Source organism: Protopterus annectens, chromosome 1.part1, assembly GCF_019279795.1.
Source record: "Protopterus annectens isolate FY-2018-M chromosome 1.part1, PAN1.0, whole genome shotgun sequence".
In the NCBI taxonomy this organism is placed as follows: domain Eukaryota; kingdom Metazoa; phylum Chordata; order Ceratodontiformes; family Protopteridae; genus Protopterus; species Protopterus annectens.
Window position 1 is genome coordinate 1242559911 of NC_056726.1, and position 20326 is coordinate 1242580236.

Consider the following 20326-nt stretch of genomic DNA (forward strand, 5'->3'; position numbering starts at 1 on the left):
TTTGACGTATGAAAGGTTTTTGAATAAACAGATTGTAGCATGCTACAAAATAGTCTTTGTAGCTATGGTGTACCACTAACTGCAACCAGGTGGCTCAATTACTTACAAAGTAAGTGTTTATCAGTGTGTGTGTGTGTGTGTGTGTGTGTGTGTGTGTGTGTGTGTGTGTGTGTGTGCGTGTGTCTTTCAGCTTTTCCTGGTTAGGGGTCGCCACAGCAGAACTCCGGTCCGCTAATGATTGGCAGTAGATTTTTATGTGCCGAGTTGCCAGTCCTGACGCACAACCTTCAACGAAGGTACGCCGATTCACGCATCTCTCCACGCAGAAGACGCTCTAGCTGAGAATCGAACCAGACAGCGTCTTACTGTGAGGCGGCAACGCTACCACAGTAACAAAGTAAGTGTGTTTATCAGTAAGGTGGAATAATGCATTCTCACTCCAGATAAGACTCAGTGTTAGGGCCTCTGTTATTCCCAGTCTTGTCTTTGGTCAGTGACATGGCAAGTCTCTGTAATATCACCATACTGGTATTTTTTTAGATTGTGCAGCCATCCTTTTTACTGAAACTGCTTTATCTCTCGTTAATCTTAAACTACAACTTACCTTCAACTCTTGCAGTTATGGCCTTCAGCTGTAGAACTTCAATCTAATGTTGGAAAAACAAAGTCATAATCTGTTTGTTTGAAGATTATGCTTTAAATGGTCCATTTCAGCATTAAAACATCTTTTGACACCCTTAATATCTCATTTTATAGTGGTTCACAATGCATGGTAAACTCCGCTAAATTACTGGTGTTTGTTACTTATAGCAAACTTGCTGAAGTCTGACCTTCATTGCAAATTCTGTGTAGAACTAAAAAAAAAAAAAACAGAATATGACATCTTTGCAGACTTATCAACAACTTATTAAGAACATCCCTTCTCTGCAGTGCAAGACAAGTCATTGCACCAGTCTGCTTACCTATTTCACTCTTCTGGTGAGGACACTTGCTCTGTAAGTAATACACAAGCCTGAGTTGGGATAAAGCAGGAGTTCAAGCTTCGATACAGATTCACACATTGTAGTACAACTTTGCCTTTCACTGCGCAGCCTACACTAACTTGAATTTGAGCATCATCTTTCACCTGTACAGCTGCATTTTTGCCAGTAGACTAACCTAGACACCCAAGTATCTATCACTAGACAACACATTAGCCAAGCATAAGTGCATTACCATGTACTTTGATCCCCAGCTGGTTGTCTAATACATGTCAGCAAATCCATAAATAAGGATGGAGATGCATGGTTGCACAAGCTATGTAAGCAAGTTTTAGAATGATCTTGTGTTTCATAGTCAAGTCCGTCTCAGATAACTGCACCCATAAACATTTTATTTATTTATTTATTTATTTATTTATTTATTTGCAGTTGGTTTGCCAGGATGGTCCATTGGGCCAAGAACCCATTTTCAATGGAGTCCTGGGGAGAAAAGCTCCAGAAAGGCAACAAACATGATCAGAATTATAGGTTACATAGTAATAAAGAAGTACATATAAATTAGAGCATTTAAATATAAAATTCTTACATGCATAAAAGGGAGAGTTTCACTTGATAGTGGAAATGCAATGATGGTGTGATTATGACTATTTATGTCCTTTTTCTGACAGTAGCTATTTTTACATTTGATTGTGTAATCTAGTGTTATAAGTAAGTATGAACATGTAAGCTCAGATATATATGTGTGTGTGTAGTCATTTGTTTATTTACTAGTAAGTAGGTCTGAACTAGATGAGCTTAGCTAGGATGATATTTTTCAGTTACTCTATATACACAATTAAAAATGTTTCTCATACATCTGTTTTTGTGTAATTCTGTGTTTTGTTATGTGTTTGGAGCTTTTCTCCATAGGGCAACACTGAAAATGGGTGATCTCACTTGGGCATTCCTAGTCAGCAAATTTAATTTTTGTTTATTAAATGGATGGGTATACAGGCCTGAGGATCAAATGATTGAATTAACTAATAAAGAAAGAAAGAAAATGCACAGGAAGAATATTTTAACTTTTTAATCTGTAAGTTTTTGTATTACTTCAGACCTGACAGTAGGAAAAAAATACATCATGATCATCTCTGAAATGGATCTAGGACTGTTGAACAAACGTTCAACAGTCCGAATCCGCTATCACTGAACACACTTTAGCGAAGCGCTTTTCACCTAAAAAGCGCATTCGCTAAAGTGTGTTAAAAAAAAAAAAAAAAAGAAAAAAACGGGGGTCATCCCCCTTGCACCCCCCATGTGGGGGGCCATGCCCCCTACTTCAATATTCTCACTCCGAGATCACACTACACTGAGGCGAAGGTAAGTTTTCCCTTATCCTCACCATAGTATGGTCTCAGCAACAGTCATTCCCTCACAACTCCCTCTAGCTGCAGGCATACTTCCGCGAAAGTGCTTCTTCGGTGAAAAGAACTTTCTCGTAAGTATGCCCGGCCATTTTTGTTTCAGTAAAAAATTCTTTCGAGGATCAGTACGGATCCCCTCTGAAACACACCACCATGCGAATATATTCTTACTGCTGAATTGATACAGAGCGAACTTCCTTAATTTGGTGAATGTGGTTGGTGGAATGCAGTACCCTCCTTAATAGTTTTGGTGAGGAGAATTCTTTTTGTAATTGTTTTAATAAGAGTATCTGCTTCTCTATGTAGTGTTCAGGTGAAAAGTTTCAGCTTTTTCCAAACTATGAATGCTCGTTCTCTGTTTCACCACAGATTTCAGGAACATAAAGCAAGCAGCACTCCATAATGTTTTATTCTTGGCTTTGCTCCTACCACAAAAATAGTGCTGTACATTGGGCTTGTTTTAGCTGCATTTTCAAGTTATTGTCGTACATACAGTCTGTCATTTGTTAGCAGTGTTCCATCTGATCAAAATATTAGTAAAACAAATTTGCTCTTGCTCAGCCAAATTGTTTGCATCATTTCAGTGTTTTGGTGATGGACATCTGTGCCTTCAAATAAACTGAAATAACACTACTAGTGGCTGGTTGAATCAGTTTAGTTCACTCACTTCTATCTTTGCATCTGATTTCCCCTTTAAATTCAGTTGTTAGTCTCAATTCATATTTATCTGGAAGTTTGTACCAATGTCTCACCACCATACTTCAAATCAGACTTGAATGGTCCCACCTTTAAGCTACCTCCTGTACCATCTTTAATAGCCCCTGTGGCAGTTCATGGAGTCTGTATAATGAGCAGTATATCTCTGCAGTGCTTTCTTCATTTTTGCCCTTTCATCCTCCTAACCACCTTCCTGGCTCTGCTTTATTTTGTTTAAGTAGACAATCTACTGGGTAAACTGATGCAGGAGGAGAATAGCATTGACTCTGCACATTTGCCAGCATCTTGGGTTCCTTCTCTGTATAACGCCTGTTGAAGTGTGCATGGTATTATGTATGTTGCCTTACCCAGTACATTATACAGTGGAAAAATGCCACATTACACTTTAAAGATCATGTGCAAAGATTTTTGTTACCATTTCTTTTTGTTGCAATTATGCTGTTATTATGGAAAGTGGACTTTCTGATTATAAAGTGAATCTATTTTATTTTAGTTACTTCAGTGGAACTGTGCTCATTAATTAAACTTGTGTTTGTATTTACTGTAGGCTGAGCAGCTGTCCAGTTACTTTGATTCCTTGTCATGTGACCTTGAATTCTAGTCATGTAATTGTCACTGTAAATGGTTTGGCGGTTTCTAAGTGGGTAGTTGTTTTTGTAGTCAAAAGGAGATTTTAACACAAACAAAACAGTCAGATTTTTTGACAATAACATGAACACAACAGATCTTGCAAGTGCACACACTACATACATGTACATGTACACCACACATGCCACACATACATACCACTCATGTGCCACTCATGCCACACACCCACCACTCGTGCATCACTCATGCCACACACGCATGCCACTCGCACGTGCACCACTCACATATATGCCACTCACACCACACATGGGGGCGTGCTCCACTCACGCCACACATGGGGGCGTGCGCCACTCACGCCACTCATGGGGGGTGTGCGCCACTCACACCACTCATGGGGGGGTGTGTGCCACTCACGCCACACATGGGGGGCATGCGCCACTCACGCCACACATGGGGGTGTGCGCCAAACACACACGAGTGCACCAGACACATGTGCGCCACTTGTGCCACACACACACACACACACACACACACACACACACACACACACACACACACATACATGCACATGTGCACCACTTGCACCACACACAAAAAAGTGCGCCACACCCACACTTGTGCTACTCACTCTGCACACACACACATGCCACTCACACCACACACACACGTGCCACTCACGATGCACACAAACACACACATGCACCACTCATGCCACATACACCTATGTGCCACTCACCCCTCCCCCCCACACACACACATATATGTGGTCAAGGTTAAGAATAAAGACAATGCAGCTGTGGCATGCATTATGTGAGGCTATGGCATGCTTATGTGAGCATCTACCTTCACAATGCAGTGATACTCTTTTTATACCTATAGTCAGTTCAGTTCAGTAATGCTAGAACCTTCTGTATACTTGTGTATACTGAAGGTAATGCTGCAGACTAGGGTATACTGGAAGCTCCAGTTGCTCTTATGAGAACGTTATTAGCACTGGGAATACATGATGACTTGAAGACAGAGAAGCAGAATGTTCCTCTGGACTTCCTATTTTCATTCACCTGCCCTTGTGCTGAAACATATTATACATCATGTTTTATGCATTCAGGATAATTATTACAAGACCTCTCCAACGGACATTATAGATTTTCCCTCTAGGCTCCCTATTTCTTCAGTTTTTTGCATCCATTATTATGCTAAAGTTGCCTAAACATACAAGAGAGGGCAGTGACAGAAGTGGATAGAATGCTGGAGTGTATTCCTGGGCTGGGGTGGGGAAATTGGTTTACATTTTGAGTACTGCATGCAGTTCTGGAATCCATATAAGGCTTTTTTTATCAGCATCACTGTACCTTTTTGATCTTCATCAGATCTTTATCTCTTTATCATATTCGTCTTTACAGATGCATAGAATATTCCAAAATTTTCATTCCAGCGCTAACAAAAAGTGAGTAATACAAGCACCCTTACTGTAGATTTTATACCCTTAGCTTTCTCCCTAAAAGTGATTATCTTATAATAGGCAACTATTAGTGTAACATCTGTGTTACGATATTGTTTGCCAGTCATTTTACACTTTAGAAGGAATCTTATTCTGTACTAATTAGCTTTTACTTGTATACAAGTGTATATATTTGTTGACTGTATTGCCTGACTGATAGATTTCAACATCTAAATGTAGCACAACCAACTATAGACTACATAAATACCTACCACTACAAATTATCAAAGCTGTTCATGCTAACAATTACATCATTAGAATTCTAGGTCACATGACATGGAATTAGGAAGTAACCAGACAGCTGCTTAGCCTACATTAATTGAAAATGCAAATTTAGTTTACTTAAACTTAGCTCCACTGAAATAACTGAAGTAAAAAGTATCTACTTGATAAGTAGAAAGCCCAATTTAGATGATAAGAGCATAATTACAGTAAAAAGAAATGGTTGCAAAAACCTTTGCAGGTGACCATCAGTTGTTATACAGCCCAGCATGCTTCTGGTCTTTGCCACAGCCCAGTCTTAATTTGTTACTTGACAGTATTTAGGTTATAAGTTCATAGGAGATTACTAGGCTAAAGGACCCTTCCAAGCCAGCCAGTATAACCTGATGTGCGCAATATATGGGCCCTAGGGGCAAGAGGATGGCATGGATTTGTGCCTGTGCATTGTATCTTACAGACTGCCTCTGTTCATAATGGACGTAGGCACTACCCTAGGTGTGAAATTGCATTTGAAGAGGGCCAGGTAAGGGCTGTGCTTAATGTGAGTAGGAAGCCTGTCCCAAAGAAGGGGCAATCTGTGATATCTGTCTCTCCAGCATGTTTTGTTCCAAGTTGCTGAATAAGTTAAATCGCTAGATCAGGTAACCCTAGTGCTCTTTGACTTGTGGATGTGCAACAGCAGCTCCAGGGATGGATTTGCGAGTGCCTTGTATGTCAGGTATAGCTAACCCCTTAATAATTATCTGCATAGTTCATGTTGTTTACATCCTGTATTTTCTTTGTGAGGAATGTCTGAGGTCGCTGTAGCTTTTGTAAGTGCTTAATCAAGTACATGCCAAATGATACACTGTGCTTGATTATTGGTCTAATGAGGGATGAATACAGCAGGACTATAATTTCCTAGAATCTGGATGCCATACCTTTACTTGTAAGTTGTGCCACATAAAAGGATTTCTTCACCACTGTGGGCACATGGCGATCAAAGTTCAGGCTACTATCTGTATACATAAGTCTCTCCCCTGTGAGTCCACTGTAAGGGGAGTGTTGTTGATGTTGTAATTTGCAGGGGTATTTGACTTCCCAAAGGGTGCAGTAATGCTTTGTTTTTTTTTGCACTTAATTTTAGGCCATGGTTCTCGTACTAATCATTTGTCTGATCTAGGCCATCCTGGAGGATATCTAAATCAGCATGATTCAATGATTGCCCCCAAACTTTCAGTCATCAGAAAACCTTGTCATGCAGAGGCCTTTCACGTTTGCCTTGACTTCAGAGAAGTATATTCCGAACAAGAGTGTTCCCAGTACTAAGCCCTATGGCACACCACTGATAACTGGTTTCTTGCTGCATCTGGATTCACCCACTTTAACCATATGTGTCCTGTCCATGAGACAATTTGCTATCCATCTGGTGACAAAGAGATTTATGACCAGTTTTGTGAATTTATTTATAATATCCGAGTGGGGAATTGTATCAAATGCCTTGGCCAGGTCGAGGCAAGTGGTATGTACTGTTTTACCCTCCTCCATCGCCATAGCAACTTTCTTAAAAAATCCACTAGAGACAGTAGGCATAACCTGCCCTTGACAAAGCTGAATTGGGTCGGGTCCAGTATTTTGCAGTCTCCTGTGTCATTATTTATCTGGTCCATGATTATTCATTCCATGGCCTTGCATATAAGACCAGTCAAACTTATGGGTCTTTAAATTCCCTGGTCAGTAGATGGTCCCCTTTATGCAGAGGTATGACTGTTGGTATCCTCCACTCTAGTGGGACAAAGCCAGTCCAGAGGCTGTGGTTAAATAGAAATCCTATTGGGCCTGATAAGTCCTGATTTAAGCTGTTTAAGAAGCAACCTGGTATATTGTCAGGCCCCATTGAAGCTGTGTTTTTAACTTTGGTGAGTGCAGTGGCAGCCTGTTCTTTGGTGATAATTGCAGGTAGAGTCGTGGAGGGTACTTTTTGGGTGAGAGCTGGGAGGTGGAATTTGAGCTGAATTTGTCGGCTAGCAGATTTGATGCCCCTTTCTGCTGAGTATTAGATGTAGGTCCTCACACTCCCAAGTCTGTACCTTAACTCTATGTTTAGCCACCCCTACCTCCCAAGCTGTATAAATGATTAATAATTTTCAATCAAACCTATCAACTGTTGAACTGTTAGCTGTGCAGCGTTTACCAGGTTTTACTGAAAGATGTTTCCAAAGGTTACAAGTACTGCACTAATTTTGCTGATATCAAACCAGTTCATGTTGTTGTCCAGCTTCCTGTTTATATTAGATGCCATTGTGATAACAGGGCTGAATATAGTAATGAATTTGCAACTCGTAAGTAGTCACTGTCTTCCTGCTGGGCATCTCCAGTCCTCCACCAAACTAATATCCCTTTGTTTTCTCTCTGTTAGCTAGTTCCCTATCCACCTCACCCTGATTGAGACGCACATCTAGGTTCATTTCCATCAGCCATCAGTTTAGCACTGTCGTTGATGCTTATCTGAATTCAAAACCACTGGATTCCAATTCCACATTTCCTGCTTCATCTGCGACCCCATCTGTGGAACTGTATCTTACTGGACTGGGGTGACACTCACCATGTGAGGCTTTACTGCTATTCATCTTTCAGGCCATTAGTATCTAGGAATATAGTTTCCCTTTGCCAGAATTTTGTTCTACCATTTTCTCAGGGATGAAGTTGAAACTAGCTGCCTTAGAGTCCTGGCTCTTTCCTGAAGCGCTGCTTATACACCTGCATCATGATAGCCATCCTAAAGTTGGTCAGTATTAACAGAATCGTAGGAAATGCTCCAAAGCAATGATGATGTGGCTACATTTCGCCTAAAGCCTCATTAGTAGAGTAGGCTGGCTGTGTTTATTGTTATTAATTTTGTTTCATGTACAGATATTCTTTTATCAGATTATAGAAATAAAATATGAACAAAGAACAGTAGCGTTTGTTTTCTTCTGATGTTTTTCTGTTTTCACTGTGCAGCTTTCAGTATCCCAGTGAAACAGCTGCTACATGTCAGTGATGAATTTTCTTCCAGTGATGCTGCAGAAGGAGAAGTTGGTGACAAAAAGCACCTTAATGCAACTCCAAGTGGTAAGTAAAGGATGAACTGATTGCCTTGGCCCCAGAGCTTTGCTAACTGCTTTTTTTTTTGTTTGAAATGAGACTTTGAGAATAACTACCACTACAGCCTCACAGATGAGGCAGTTAGCAGCAAATTTGCTGTATCCTGCAGACCTGGGTTTGATTACTGCAGTTCTACACTTGTGTACTTTATGAATAAGCAAGTTATGTAATTAGACCAAAGTTTTTCAGTCAACCATGAAAAGTAACATGTCTTACTCTGAGGGAGCTCTGGCAATGTGTACAAATGTTTGGCACTTGCAGTGCTTTCATGTATTTGCTATATATTAACTGTCAGGATTATTTGAAACTCAGGAAGTCAAGTCTTGGTGTTTGCAGATGCTATGTGGTAAATGTACTATAGGAGATTTTTTTTTATGTTGGCCCAACACTTCCTGGAATTCATCATTTCCAATGCCTTGGACCAGCTCATTCTTACCCTCACTAGAGGAAGCAATATCCTTGACCTGGTTATTACTAACATGGGCAACTGTTGCTCTACGCCAGTAGTCAATTCCTCCCTGGTTAGATCCAACCACAAACTGATCACCATGGAAATTCACATCTCGTGTTAGTCCCCTAAATACAGAAAATGAATTAAGGGATCTGGGGACCCAAGTAGATAGCAGTCTCTCCTTTGATAATCATATTGCCAAGGTGGTTAGAAAATCCTTCTATGTGGCCCACCTAATCACAAAAGGGTTCGCATCTAGAACAAAAGAGGTTATTGTGCCCCTCTACTCATCATTCATCAGACCCATCATAGAGTACAATGCCCCATTTGGGATGTACCACAGCTGGAAAGACCACAGAAGTACCTCACCAAGAGGATTACTGGCCTCAAACCGATGCCCTATGCAGCCTGACTAAAGAAACTCCAGCTGTACTCTGTTGCATACCGCCTACTCAGAGGTGATCTCTGCTTGACATACAAGGCCATGTCCAACCCAGAATTGATGGACATGCTGCACCTAAAAAAGAAACAAATTCCCGAGAGCCACACGCTCTAGAGATCTAAACCTCACCATAACTATAAATAGGACTTGCTGGAGGGATAGAGTCCTGTCCCAGAGATTCCCCATGCTTTGGAACAGGATTCCAATCTACATTAGGCAGAGCCCCTCACTAACACTCTTCAAGAGAAACCTTGGTGAGTGGATGAGAAACAGAAAATTTACCCCGGGGATCACTGCAGTGGCTCTGCTGGACAGAGGCACAGGGAACTAATGGCTCTGCTGGATAGAGGCACAGGGAACTAATCTAAGGGGTAGGCGAAAGCCAACACATTTTGGCTAGGCTTACATATGCCCTCAGGCAGATAGCCTAGTACTTACCTATGAACCCACACCCCCTGCAAAGGTAACCACCATGAAAAACTTCTCCAAAGCTGACTTTGGGCTCCTAAAAACAGAGGTGGCTAACTTCACAGCACCCACGTCAATAGAAAATAGATGCATGACTGCAGAATTATACACCATTGCCTGTATGAACACGTACATAAATGCATGGAACTAGCCATACCCAACAGAACCAATACACTCTCCTCCAAACAAAGAAAGCCAATCTGGTGGTCCCCTGACATTAATAAACTCTACAATAGAAGGAAGAAACTGTTGCAGAAAAAGGTGAAGTTCCAATACTGGAAAACACCCTTATTAGCCTCAACAAAAAGTTGAGATCCCTCATCAAAACCTCTAAAGCCAGCTATAAAGGCAGAATTGTGGTAGACACTAAAAACAACCACAAAGCCTTCTATAGTTATATCAAGAATCTCTATGGCAATACCCAGGTTTGCTCCATGTTACTGCACAATGGTACCTCCTATACTGAGCCAACAGATATTGCCAACATACTGGCTGACTGATTCAGTGCCAGCTTTACTCCTCTCTTCCCCCCAAAGGACCATACTGGAGGAATGCCAGGCACCCAGCATTACTGCAGCACAGCTTAAAGTTGCGTTGTCCAAGGCCAAGAATACAGCTTCCATGTGACTCGACAGTATCCCTGGATGTCTTCTACATGAACTACATAGTGAACTGGCACCACATCTGTGTGACCTGTTCAGTCACAGGCTCACCTCAGGCTTTGTCCCTACCTAATGGCACACTGCTACAGTCATCCCTCTCCATAAAGGGGGAGTGACTAAAGACACTGAGAATTATTGCCCCATTAGCCTGATGAGTCTGATATGTAAGGCTATGGAGCGCATCATCATGGATCTAATTAACAAGGATATAGGGAATCTCCAGACTCTAGATCCCACTCAGTTTGGTTTTGTGAAAGGTAGATCATGCCTGCTCAACTTGGTTGACTTTTTTGAGTCAGTCACCAGAGCTGTGGATGAGGGCAAGGCAAGTTCATACAGTCTACCTTGATCTGGCCAAGGCCTTTGATACTATTCCTCACTCAGGAATTATTGATAAACTCACCAAAGTAGGCATCAACTCACTATATCACTAGGTGGTTTGCAAATTGGCTCACTAATAGAATCCACAGTGTGAAAGTAGCAGACTCCCAAGTCATAAATGGAGTCCCACAGGGATCGGTCCTGGGTCCTCTCCTGTTTGGCATCTACTTCTCAGACATCCAGGCCAACACGGAGGGAATCTGGCTAACCAAGTTCGCAGACGACTGCAAGCTGGGAGCCATTATTAACTCCTCAAGTGATGTAGACATCCTACAGAAGGGGCTCATTGAGACCAATGACTGGTGTCGAAACCATGACCTTAAGCTTAATGCCAAAAAATATGTCGTCATCCCCTTTGGGAAAAACTTAGTTCCCACTAATTACCACATCGATGGGAGCCCACTGAACACTGGAGGTGTTATAAGAGATCTGGGGGCACAGGTTGAAAGCAACCTCTCCTTCGACCACCACATTGCCACTGTGGTTAGAAAGTCTTTCTGTGTGGCACATCTCATTACCAAGAGTTTTACATCCAGGAAGAAAGAGGTCATCATCTCCCTCTGCTCTTCCCTAATTAGGTCAGTCATCGAGTATAATGCCCCATTTGGCATGTACCTCACTAGACACATGCAACAGCTGGAAAGGCCACAAAAGTACCTCACGAAAAGAATCCTAGGCCTTAAACACATGTCCTACATGGACAGACTCAAAAAACTCCAGCTATTCTCTGTCTTATATCGTCTACTAAAAGGCAATATCTGCTTGACTTACAAAGCCATGTCTGACCCAGCTCTGTTAGAAAGGCTACATCTAAAGAAATCCCAATCCCTCCATACTACACGCTCCAGAGACCTCAACCTCATTACCACAATCACCAGAACATGCTGGAGGGACAGGTTCATAACCCAGAGACTGCCCATGCCCTGGAATAGACTTAAAACCACAAAAACAGCAGAAAAAAATGCAAATGGTAACCAATTAAAAGAAAAAGTTCGGGTACACCAGAAAACAGCTCACAGTTAATTATTGCAGTAAAATTCCACACAAACGCTTTTGCCCTGACACAATGCAGGGCTTTATCAAGTGAATAAAATACATACAATTACAGCCATTTAAATTCCCTGCTTCTCAAAAAAGGCAGCGAGATGTCTTAAAGGTATATAAACTCAGTCACTATATACTTAAATAACGAGCAATTCACATTTTTTCTATGTAAAAATAATACAATCTCTCAAAAAACATAAAAACATTAATAAATGTTGTTGTAGATGTACAAAATATACCAATGTTAAAATTTTCTAGCCTTCTTTATTAACTATGGCTCAATAGAAATATGGTCATTCAGACCTGGAGTATTAGTTGCATTAAGATTAACTTGCCAGTAGGTTTCCCTACAACTGAGCCAGTTCTCCCAGTCACCTCCCCTAGGATCCACACAAACCTTTTCCAAAATTCCAAAAAGAAATCCAGTATGACTAGGCTGTGTAGAGAGGTGCCTGTAAAGAGCATTGTTCAGACTCTTCTTCTTAATATTATAAGTGATAAAGCCCTGCATTTTGTCAGGGCAAAAGCACTTGTGTGGAATTTTACTGCAATAAATTAACTGTGAGCTGTTTTCTGGTGTGCCCGAACTGCTTTTTCTGGAATAGACTTCCATACATGTCAGGCAGAGGACCTCACTGGCCCTCTTCAAGAGAAATCTTTATGAATGGATGGGAAATGGAAAGCTTACCCCGGGGATCACTCCAGTGGCTCTGCTTGATAGAGGCACTGGGAACTAACTTCAGGCAGCACGATGCCAGGGAGCTTCTATGGGCTAGGCTTGTAAAGGCTCCAGGGCCATTAGCCTAGTACACACCTATGAACCTATGTCTGTGCTTCAAAGAAGACAAGTGAAAGATTCCAGTGATGGTGGAGTTGAGTTTACATTTCTCTGATTGCTTTTAGTTGCAAATGCATAACAAGTTGAAATTTGAAGTGATTTTAGTGTTTTATTCTTGGAGAAATGAATTATTTTTTATATTATTTTTACCTCCTTATATGCCAGGCATTGAGCCTTTCCTCAATCAGACGTTAAACTGCTTGAGGGAGGCCATCAATTAGACAACCATGAGGTTGCTTTTGCTATCCCCAGCATCCTAGCAATGTGAACTTTTACTATTTTATGACTAACCCTGCTTCAGATGGTAATGTAAGCACTTGCATTAAAACAAGAGCAACCCAAGGCCCTTTGTCCATACATTCATGTTCAACTATATTTGCTGCCAGGGGCTACCATCCCCAGCTTGCACGACCATACCTATATTTTCTTGACAATTGCTCTGCACATCATGACAGCCCTTCCTTCTCCAGCTTAAGGCACTTTTATCATGACAGTGGTGCAAACAGGGAGGAGCCACCATCTCTTCTCCTCAAGATGGCATGCCCCATTTTACCTGCCTGTGCCACCAGGCACCCAAACAGCCACTTAAACTCAAGTCACCTGAGCTGTTGTCAGGGGGTTATCCCTTTATGCCATCAGCTCAAGCTACAAAATCCTCTCTGCTGAAGCCATTGTGACAAAGCTGGGCAAAGACTGAAAAAGAAAGCCAAGAAGTGGTAGAACTCATCAAAACATTTGGACATATAAACTGACTGCATTGTGGTGAAGAAGAGGCTGCAATCATAACATAGGCATCTGGTGAACAGAGTGCTACTGATGACTGGGATGTGATGTGAAAGAGCAGTTTATGGGCTTCAAGAAAGTAGTGCTAGATCATTTTATAACACTGAGTAACAGAATGAAGGAAGAAATGGCTGGGGCCATGAACTCGTATAATAGCCATTAAGGGGCATCAGTTGTGGTGTGGTGACTTAAGGGATCAGAACATCATTCTCCTGTCTGAACATGAATTGCTAAAGTATAAACTGGTGGATCATGAAGACAAAGCTTGAATGAAAAAATATACAAACAGTCAGAGTTTTCAAGAAAGTGGACGTTTGTGACTTTGTGAAATATACTTAAAATAAGTTGGTTGAGAGACTGGATTACTTGCATGTCGTATGAGAATTGCATGGGTCAGTGTTTACATACTGGATCAGAATGTTGCTGGACTGAGACCAAGGCAGGTATTGGTCAGGTTTAAGTTGTGCAAGGTGAAGGATCAAATGTTGACATTGTTGTGATGACAGTATTAACCAAATTAGGGATGAGCAAGTATGTATTTGTTTTTGAAAATGATTACTGTAGACTTGAAGAAAGAGGGCAGTTTGTGCTATCGATGAAGACATGTTGATTGAAATAACTGAATTGTTCGGCCTTTTATTCAGCCTTGTAAATAGTACATTTTCTGAGTGGATATAGAACTTATTTTCAGACCAGGAGATTATAAAATTATACAAGAATGTGAATAAGGTCTGGTAGTTAGCACAGTGAATTAAGATTATAAGATATTAACAAGATGCCTTCTCTTGTCTAGGGTTTGATTCACTGAGCCTTAATTTTCCTACTCTGTGACTCTGAGCAAGTTACTTAACAGCATAGTACTCTGGAACTATTGAGGAAATTGGGCTAGGTTCCTCGATGGTATGCAGGATTACATGCCTAGTATCGATCTATGAGTTTATGAGCCTAAGTAAAAGTCGTCAGTTCAACTACAGTGCATGATGAAGAGAAGATCATCATCAGAGTAATGTCAGGCATTGAGTTTGTCTATAAGTGGGCTCAAGGCTCTGCAAAGATTAGTGGACAAGGAGGCATTTGTGATTAAGTCTTCTTTGCACACATTGGTTTTAGTAATGTATCTTAAACTCTTTAGAGTAGAAATGTGGACTTTGTTGGTGTTGCTGCATGGAAGTGCGCTTGCAAAAGACAAATTTTGTTTAAGGGCTGCCATTGATCAGTTTATTTGCTGCTTATATCTGAAGCATAATATCAGCATCTACAGTATTTGTCAGGAGTTCAAGCCAAACCACTGAGTGAGATGTGTGGCTGTTCAGGCTTACTTGAATAAAAAGAGGCTCACAACCTTCTTACCAAAGTATGTTGTATTGTTGGCCTCTACTAGTCTGACATAAAACTCCCAATGAAAGGAGAAGAGAAAAGAGAAGATGAAAAAAAACAAGTAGTCCGAGGACTCCATTAGGGATCCTTGATCAGAGGAGATCCAGTACCAAGGGGGCTGCCATCCAACCCTTGGACATGATATCTGTTATAGCTGAGCCTTCTGTTGAAGCAGCTTTGGAGTCCACCATTCCATCAGCTGCTGGCATGTTGTACCAGACTGAACAACCCAATGAATTTGATGGAAGTAGCCAACAAGATATCCACTTCTGAACAAGGAGAGGTTGGTTTTCCCTGGCTCACTGCTGAAAAGGATATCTGCATGATTAGTAAGTCAGAACCCAGGGAAGTCCCTTACAGGAATCTGAAGACCCCACCTGCCTGCCCCAAACTGAAGATGCATTCTGAGGCCTGCATCTGCGCTGGGTCTAAGCTGCCACTTGAAGGGTCTTTAGCAAATAGCGCTGACCTGCCTTCTTCATCAGAATGGGTTAATCTCCAACAGGGATTTTTGTAGTTGCTGTGGAGTCTGCAGCCTTAGCCATATAAGCCTTCTGTGTCTGGCATCAGTCTTCCAAAAGGAAGAGAGACCGTTATATTGAGATGATTCTTCTGATGATGAAAAATAGAAAGACTGTAGACCATAGATCTCAGATGTCTTGTCCGTTTTCTTAGGACATAAACAGTGAGGGCACCCTGGCCTATTATTCTCCATTAGAGGGCCTATCCTTTGGAGATGTTCTTTTTTTTTTTTTTTTTTATTAGAGATTGTTTTTCCAGTGATGAGCACAGGAGGCTTCGTCATCCTAGAAAATGGCCATAGAGCTTAGGGTTTGGTTCTCCAAACCAGTAGCTGGTCTTGCAGTTTAGAAATCCCTTCTAGATGTTTTTGAGGCAATTAGCTTGTAGCCTTACTACTATTCCCATGATCCTGGGAGACTGGGACTAGTTTTGCAGTGTTAAGTTTCCTCACATATTGCATGTTGTAGATCCAGACAGAGTTTCCCCTAGTACATGCTAAGAGCTAGATTGGCTCCAAAATGATAGGATGAGTAGACTACTTGAAAGGTATGACAAAAAGAGAGATGGTTGAAAGGTACATCAAAAAGAGGTATCCTTCAGCAACCCTGCCATTCAGGGCTTTCTGTTGCCAAACACACATTCTTAAATACAAAGTGCATGACCTCATGTAACTGTTGGAAAGTTTTAGGAGAGTATTGGATGAAACTGGGAACACTGCATTGCTCTAGCAAGTTCAGACTTGTCTACAGTTATGGATGCATGCTGTTAAATGTGAGAATGATTCTGTAGCTGCACCATCCAGAACCGACACTTGCAGTTAGTATGTAGTAGGCATTCCTAGCTGAGGACACAGTCCATGTCCAAAGATGTGAAGGTGTAGATGCTCATTGCTCACTTGGGTAGATAATTGTTCTTCATATTCCAGTTATAGTGTATTTAAGAAGTTAGAGGACAAGGGGAACACCGTGGAATCTGTTAAACATATGTTCTGTCCATACCTACTAAAGTACAACAGAAATTGCTAAACAGAGGTCTTTCTACAGGAGGCAGGGAAAATGTGCAAAGAACCAAACAAAAGAAAGAAAGGTCTCCAAATAGAAATTCTATCAGAAAACTGGACAGAGGCAAGAAAGGCAGCAGGGCCTTTTCTGTTAGCAGGAATCAGCTGTAACTACAGCGGTCCACTCTCTTTCCCAACCCCAACATTCCCCACAATATCCAGTCAAGGCATGGTATAGGAGGCAGGTTAGCTATTTGCTATCAGCAGTGGTGCACCATAACTACTGAGAGATAAGTTATAAGGGTTGTAACCAGGAGTGAAAACTCCAATTCTTCTCAAAAATCTCATAAAGGAAATCCCCAGAATTCCAAAGGATCAACAACACCAGGTAAAGTCTGTCCTGAAACAGATGCTAGCCCAAGGAGTCCTAGAAAATGTGTCAGAGGGTCAGGAAGTTAAAGTTTTTTTATTGCAGGCTTTTCCAAGTACCATAGAAAGGAGAGCTGCCTGGGGACCCAATTTGTATTTGTCAAAACCAAAGAAATTTTTGAAGACTCAAATTAAGTATGTTAACTGTGCAGACATTGCTTCTCCTACTAAGTCATCATGCATTCTTTGTAACTTTAGACCTTAGGGATGCCTCCATACATGTCCCAATTTTCAAAGGGCATAGGCAGTATCTTAGGTTTGTGGACCGTACCCTTAGGTTTAGCTGCTGCTGCTGTGTTTACAAAATGCCTGGCCCAAGTGATAGCACACTTCAGAACCAAGGCATTCCTGTTTACCCTTACCTGGACAAGTATGTCAGTCAAACTCAGTCCTTTGAAATGTTGAGGGCTCTAAACTATACCCTGCAGTATCTATGCAGGCAAGGGTTCACCCTTAAATTGCAAAAGTTCAGTCTGTGCTCCAGCCAGAAGGCAGTATTCCTAGAGGCTCTCCCAGACATAAACGCTTGAAGTGTCTTCCTGACACTGGAGAAGTCCCTGGCTGAAGTTTTCTTAATATGACATCCAGTGATCATTGGACTGCCAGATATATTTTCAGCATATTAGGTCACGTGACTTTAAACATCCTTATTATTTCATTAGTCAGACTTTACTTTAAAAAGTTACTGTGGTTCCTAAGGAACATCTAGGATCAGCAGTCCTAGTCTCTGGTGAGACTTGCTTAACTCTAGTATTACTTTGTCAGGAAAAAGTTGAAATAATCGGTCAACCATGTCTGTCAAGCAGACTTTCCCCAACCAGACCCTCAACATGGATTTATCAGATTAGGCCTGGGGAGCCCACACTTTGGGACTTAAAGTACAAGGTACCTGGAATCAAATGGAACACAAAAATGCATATAAACCTGAAGGAAATGCACTCTAGCTCTAGTATGCTTTGGAAATCTTCATAATCGTCTGAGATCAGACTTTGACAATAATGACAGACATTACAACAGTAATGTGATACATCAACAAGTAAGGGAAGAATCACACTTATTACTTGTGGAGGATAGCCTTGTATACCTGGGATCAGGCCCCATAATTCAACCTGTTCCTGACCGCTACAGGCCCTTGGAGGATCAGAAGATAAGAAAGGAGATACAAGAATTATTTTGATAGTCTTTTTCTGGCCAGGGCAGCACTGGTTATTCCACACAATACAAATGAAAAGGGAGATATCTTTCCACTGCCACATTATATAAACCTCTTGACATAGTGTAGGAGGTCCCTCCTACACCTCAGCCTCTCCACCATGGCCATAGCAGCTTTGAGAATATGACCTTACTTTGGGCACCTGTATTCCAAAGACATTTAAGATATCATGAGGGAGACTGGGAAACCAAATATGGGAACATTATACTTATGCAGATGGAAGCAGTTTTCCCTCTGGTGCAAAGGGAGGGACCAGCAATCCCTGCTGAATACATTAGTAATTAGTAATGACAAGGGGATGAGTGAACGGGGTGTCCTACTGACATCAGGCCCCTTGAGAAAGTGAGGGACATGTCAGCACTGATACCATTCCACAACCCTCTCTGGAATATTACTGATGTGTACAGGGGTGGAGAATTAAAATTAAAACATTTTTTGGCAACAATATGATGTTGCACCAGGTGTTGCAAGCTGCTTGTCAGCCCCAAACATGGATTGGAGAGGACTAGAAAATTTTCTAATGCTTACATGCAATGAAGAATGGTGAGGGGTTGTTGATGTTACTCGCATATTCCCTTAGTTTGTGATGCACACAACATATAAACCTCTCTAGTTTGCAGAATGAGATTCAGTAGAACTGGAGAAGCCATGGGTGCAAACTGATGGTCAGCTATGGACAGCAAGCAGTGGGTAAAAAAAAAAGTGTGGCCCACCATCCTCTCTAAACCTGTGTCAGAGTTGCCTTAATTTATGACTGCAGCAGTCACCACACTGGATAGAAATTTGGGCCTCTTTCCTGTGTCAAAAGTTCTATAAGGCTATGACTGCAACAGTGACCCCACTTGAACATCTATACTTATGGTACGTTACCTGCAAAATTGTGCTAGCCTACATTATAGGTTCATAGATTAGTACTAGGCTAACTGCCCTTGTGGGCCATTTTAAGCCTAGCCAATTACCCCATGTGACAATCAAACCCTGCACCTTGCATGTGTATGCATTAAACATTATGACAACCTCCCACCCATCAGAATGTACACATTGTATTTCACCGATGCTCTGTCTGTACTGTATACTTTAGTTTTATTTCTGTACTTTCCCTTGGCTGAAACTGAAGTTGTCCATTTGTGATCAGTGCACTACCCTGATTAACACATTCAATTCAAATAAAACATAATTAAAATGCATAACTTTTACATGGATTTTATTGGCCTGCTTTGGTATCTCTCTACGCCCAGCTGCTCAGCACTGAAGAAACAAACCACTCCTTCCCACTGCTTGAAATGGCCATTCTTGAAATGGTTGTTGCACAGACAAATGCAAAAGATATAACTTTAAGGCATGTTTGCAGGATGGTTTTAGCTTATGCACCTCCAATCATGTGGGGAATTTGCCCCAACTCTGATCTCAAAATAATTCCACTAACTCATAGAAAAGGCAGTCAATGTATTTGCCTTTCCTCTGAGCTGGCGAGACTTTGGAAGTAGTATGTTTAAAAATCAGGGATGGGAAAAGCCCCATGCAAAAAGCAAGTCTTGTAGTAAACCAGCTCACTATACATGTAAAAATGATAGGGGTGGCTAATGCCTTTGCCAGTATCTGAAACCCTAAAAGAGACAGGTGCAGACCATCTCTGGTAAAGCAACATGGCCTGTCCGCCATGTCTTCCCAGGCTGACTGATATTGAATCCCCTTCAAGTGACACCAGAAGCTAAGCCAGTTGTTAAAGTCTATCATTTTTTGTTTGTAGTGTAGCATCATCATTGGAGAAGGTAGAATGTTGTCACACATAATCTAAGAGCTCAGTCATGTCTCTCTTCACATAACCCAGTGAAGTACTTCTCAAGTCATTCACCCCCACATGGAGTTTGATGGAGTCATACTGTTATTTGTGGATGAGTGACATGAGTGGTTAAGTGATTTGATAGATCCTGGCACCTGACAGGCAGCTAACCGTAACCCACTCCTTATCCAACCTGGTGAGGGGAACATCCATGTGTCTCACAATGGAGTCACCTGTGACGAGTACATTAAATTTTGTGGTGTTACGCCTTATGGGCTTATTTGTTGAGACACTGGTGTATATGTCATTGTGTTGTGGATGTTTTTTGCATTGTTATGTGTGCAAGTGGCTTCCGTTTCGGAGGCCTCTGATCTTTTGGTAAGTTACTATTGAGTA

General features: G+C 41.5%; 1 protein-coding gene across 4 annotated transcripts in view; it reads left to right on the plus strand.

Annotated features, from left to right (window-relative positions):
• The window catches only part of LOC122809628 (gastrula zinc finger protein XlCGF26.1-like), a 382837-nt gene that overhangs the window by 85727 nt on the left and 276784 nt on the right, over positions 1–20326 (plus strand). For 3 of the 4 annotated variants that reach the window (XM_044081268.1, XM_044081285.1, XM_044081276.1), the window contains exon 3: positions 8394–8504. The exons of the other annotated variant lie outside the window; for it this stretch is intronic. In XM_044081268.1, the coding sequence (XP_043937203.1) occupies positions 8394–8504 (111 nt within the window). The remainder of the gene's footprint in view (positions 1–8393; positions 8505–20326) is intronic. 4 annotated transcript variants of the gene reach the window in all.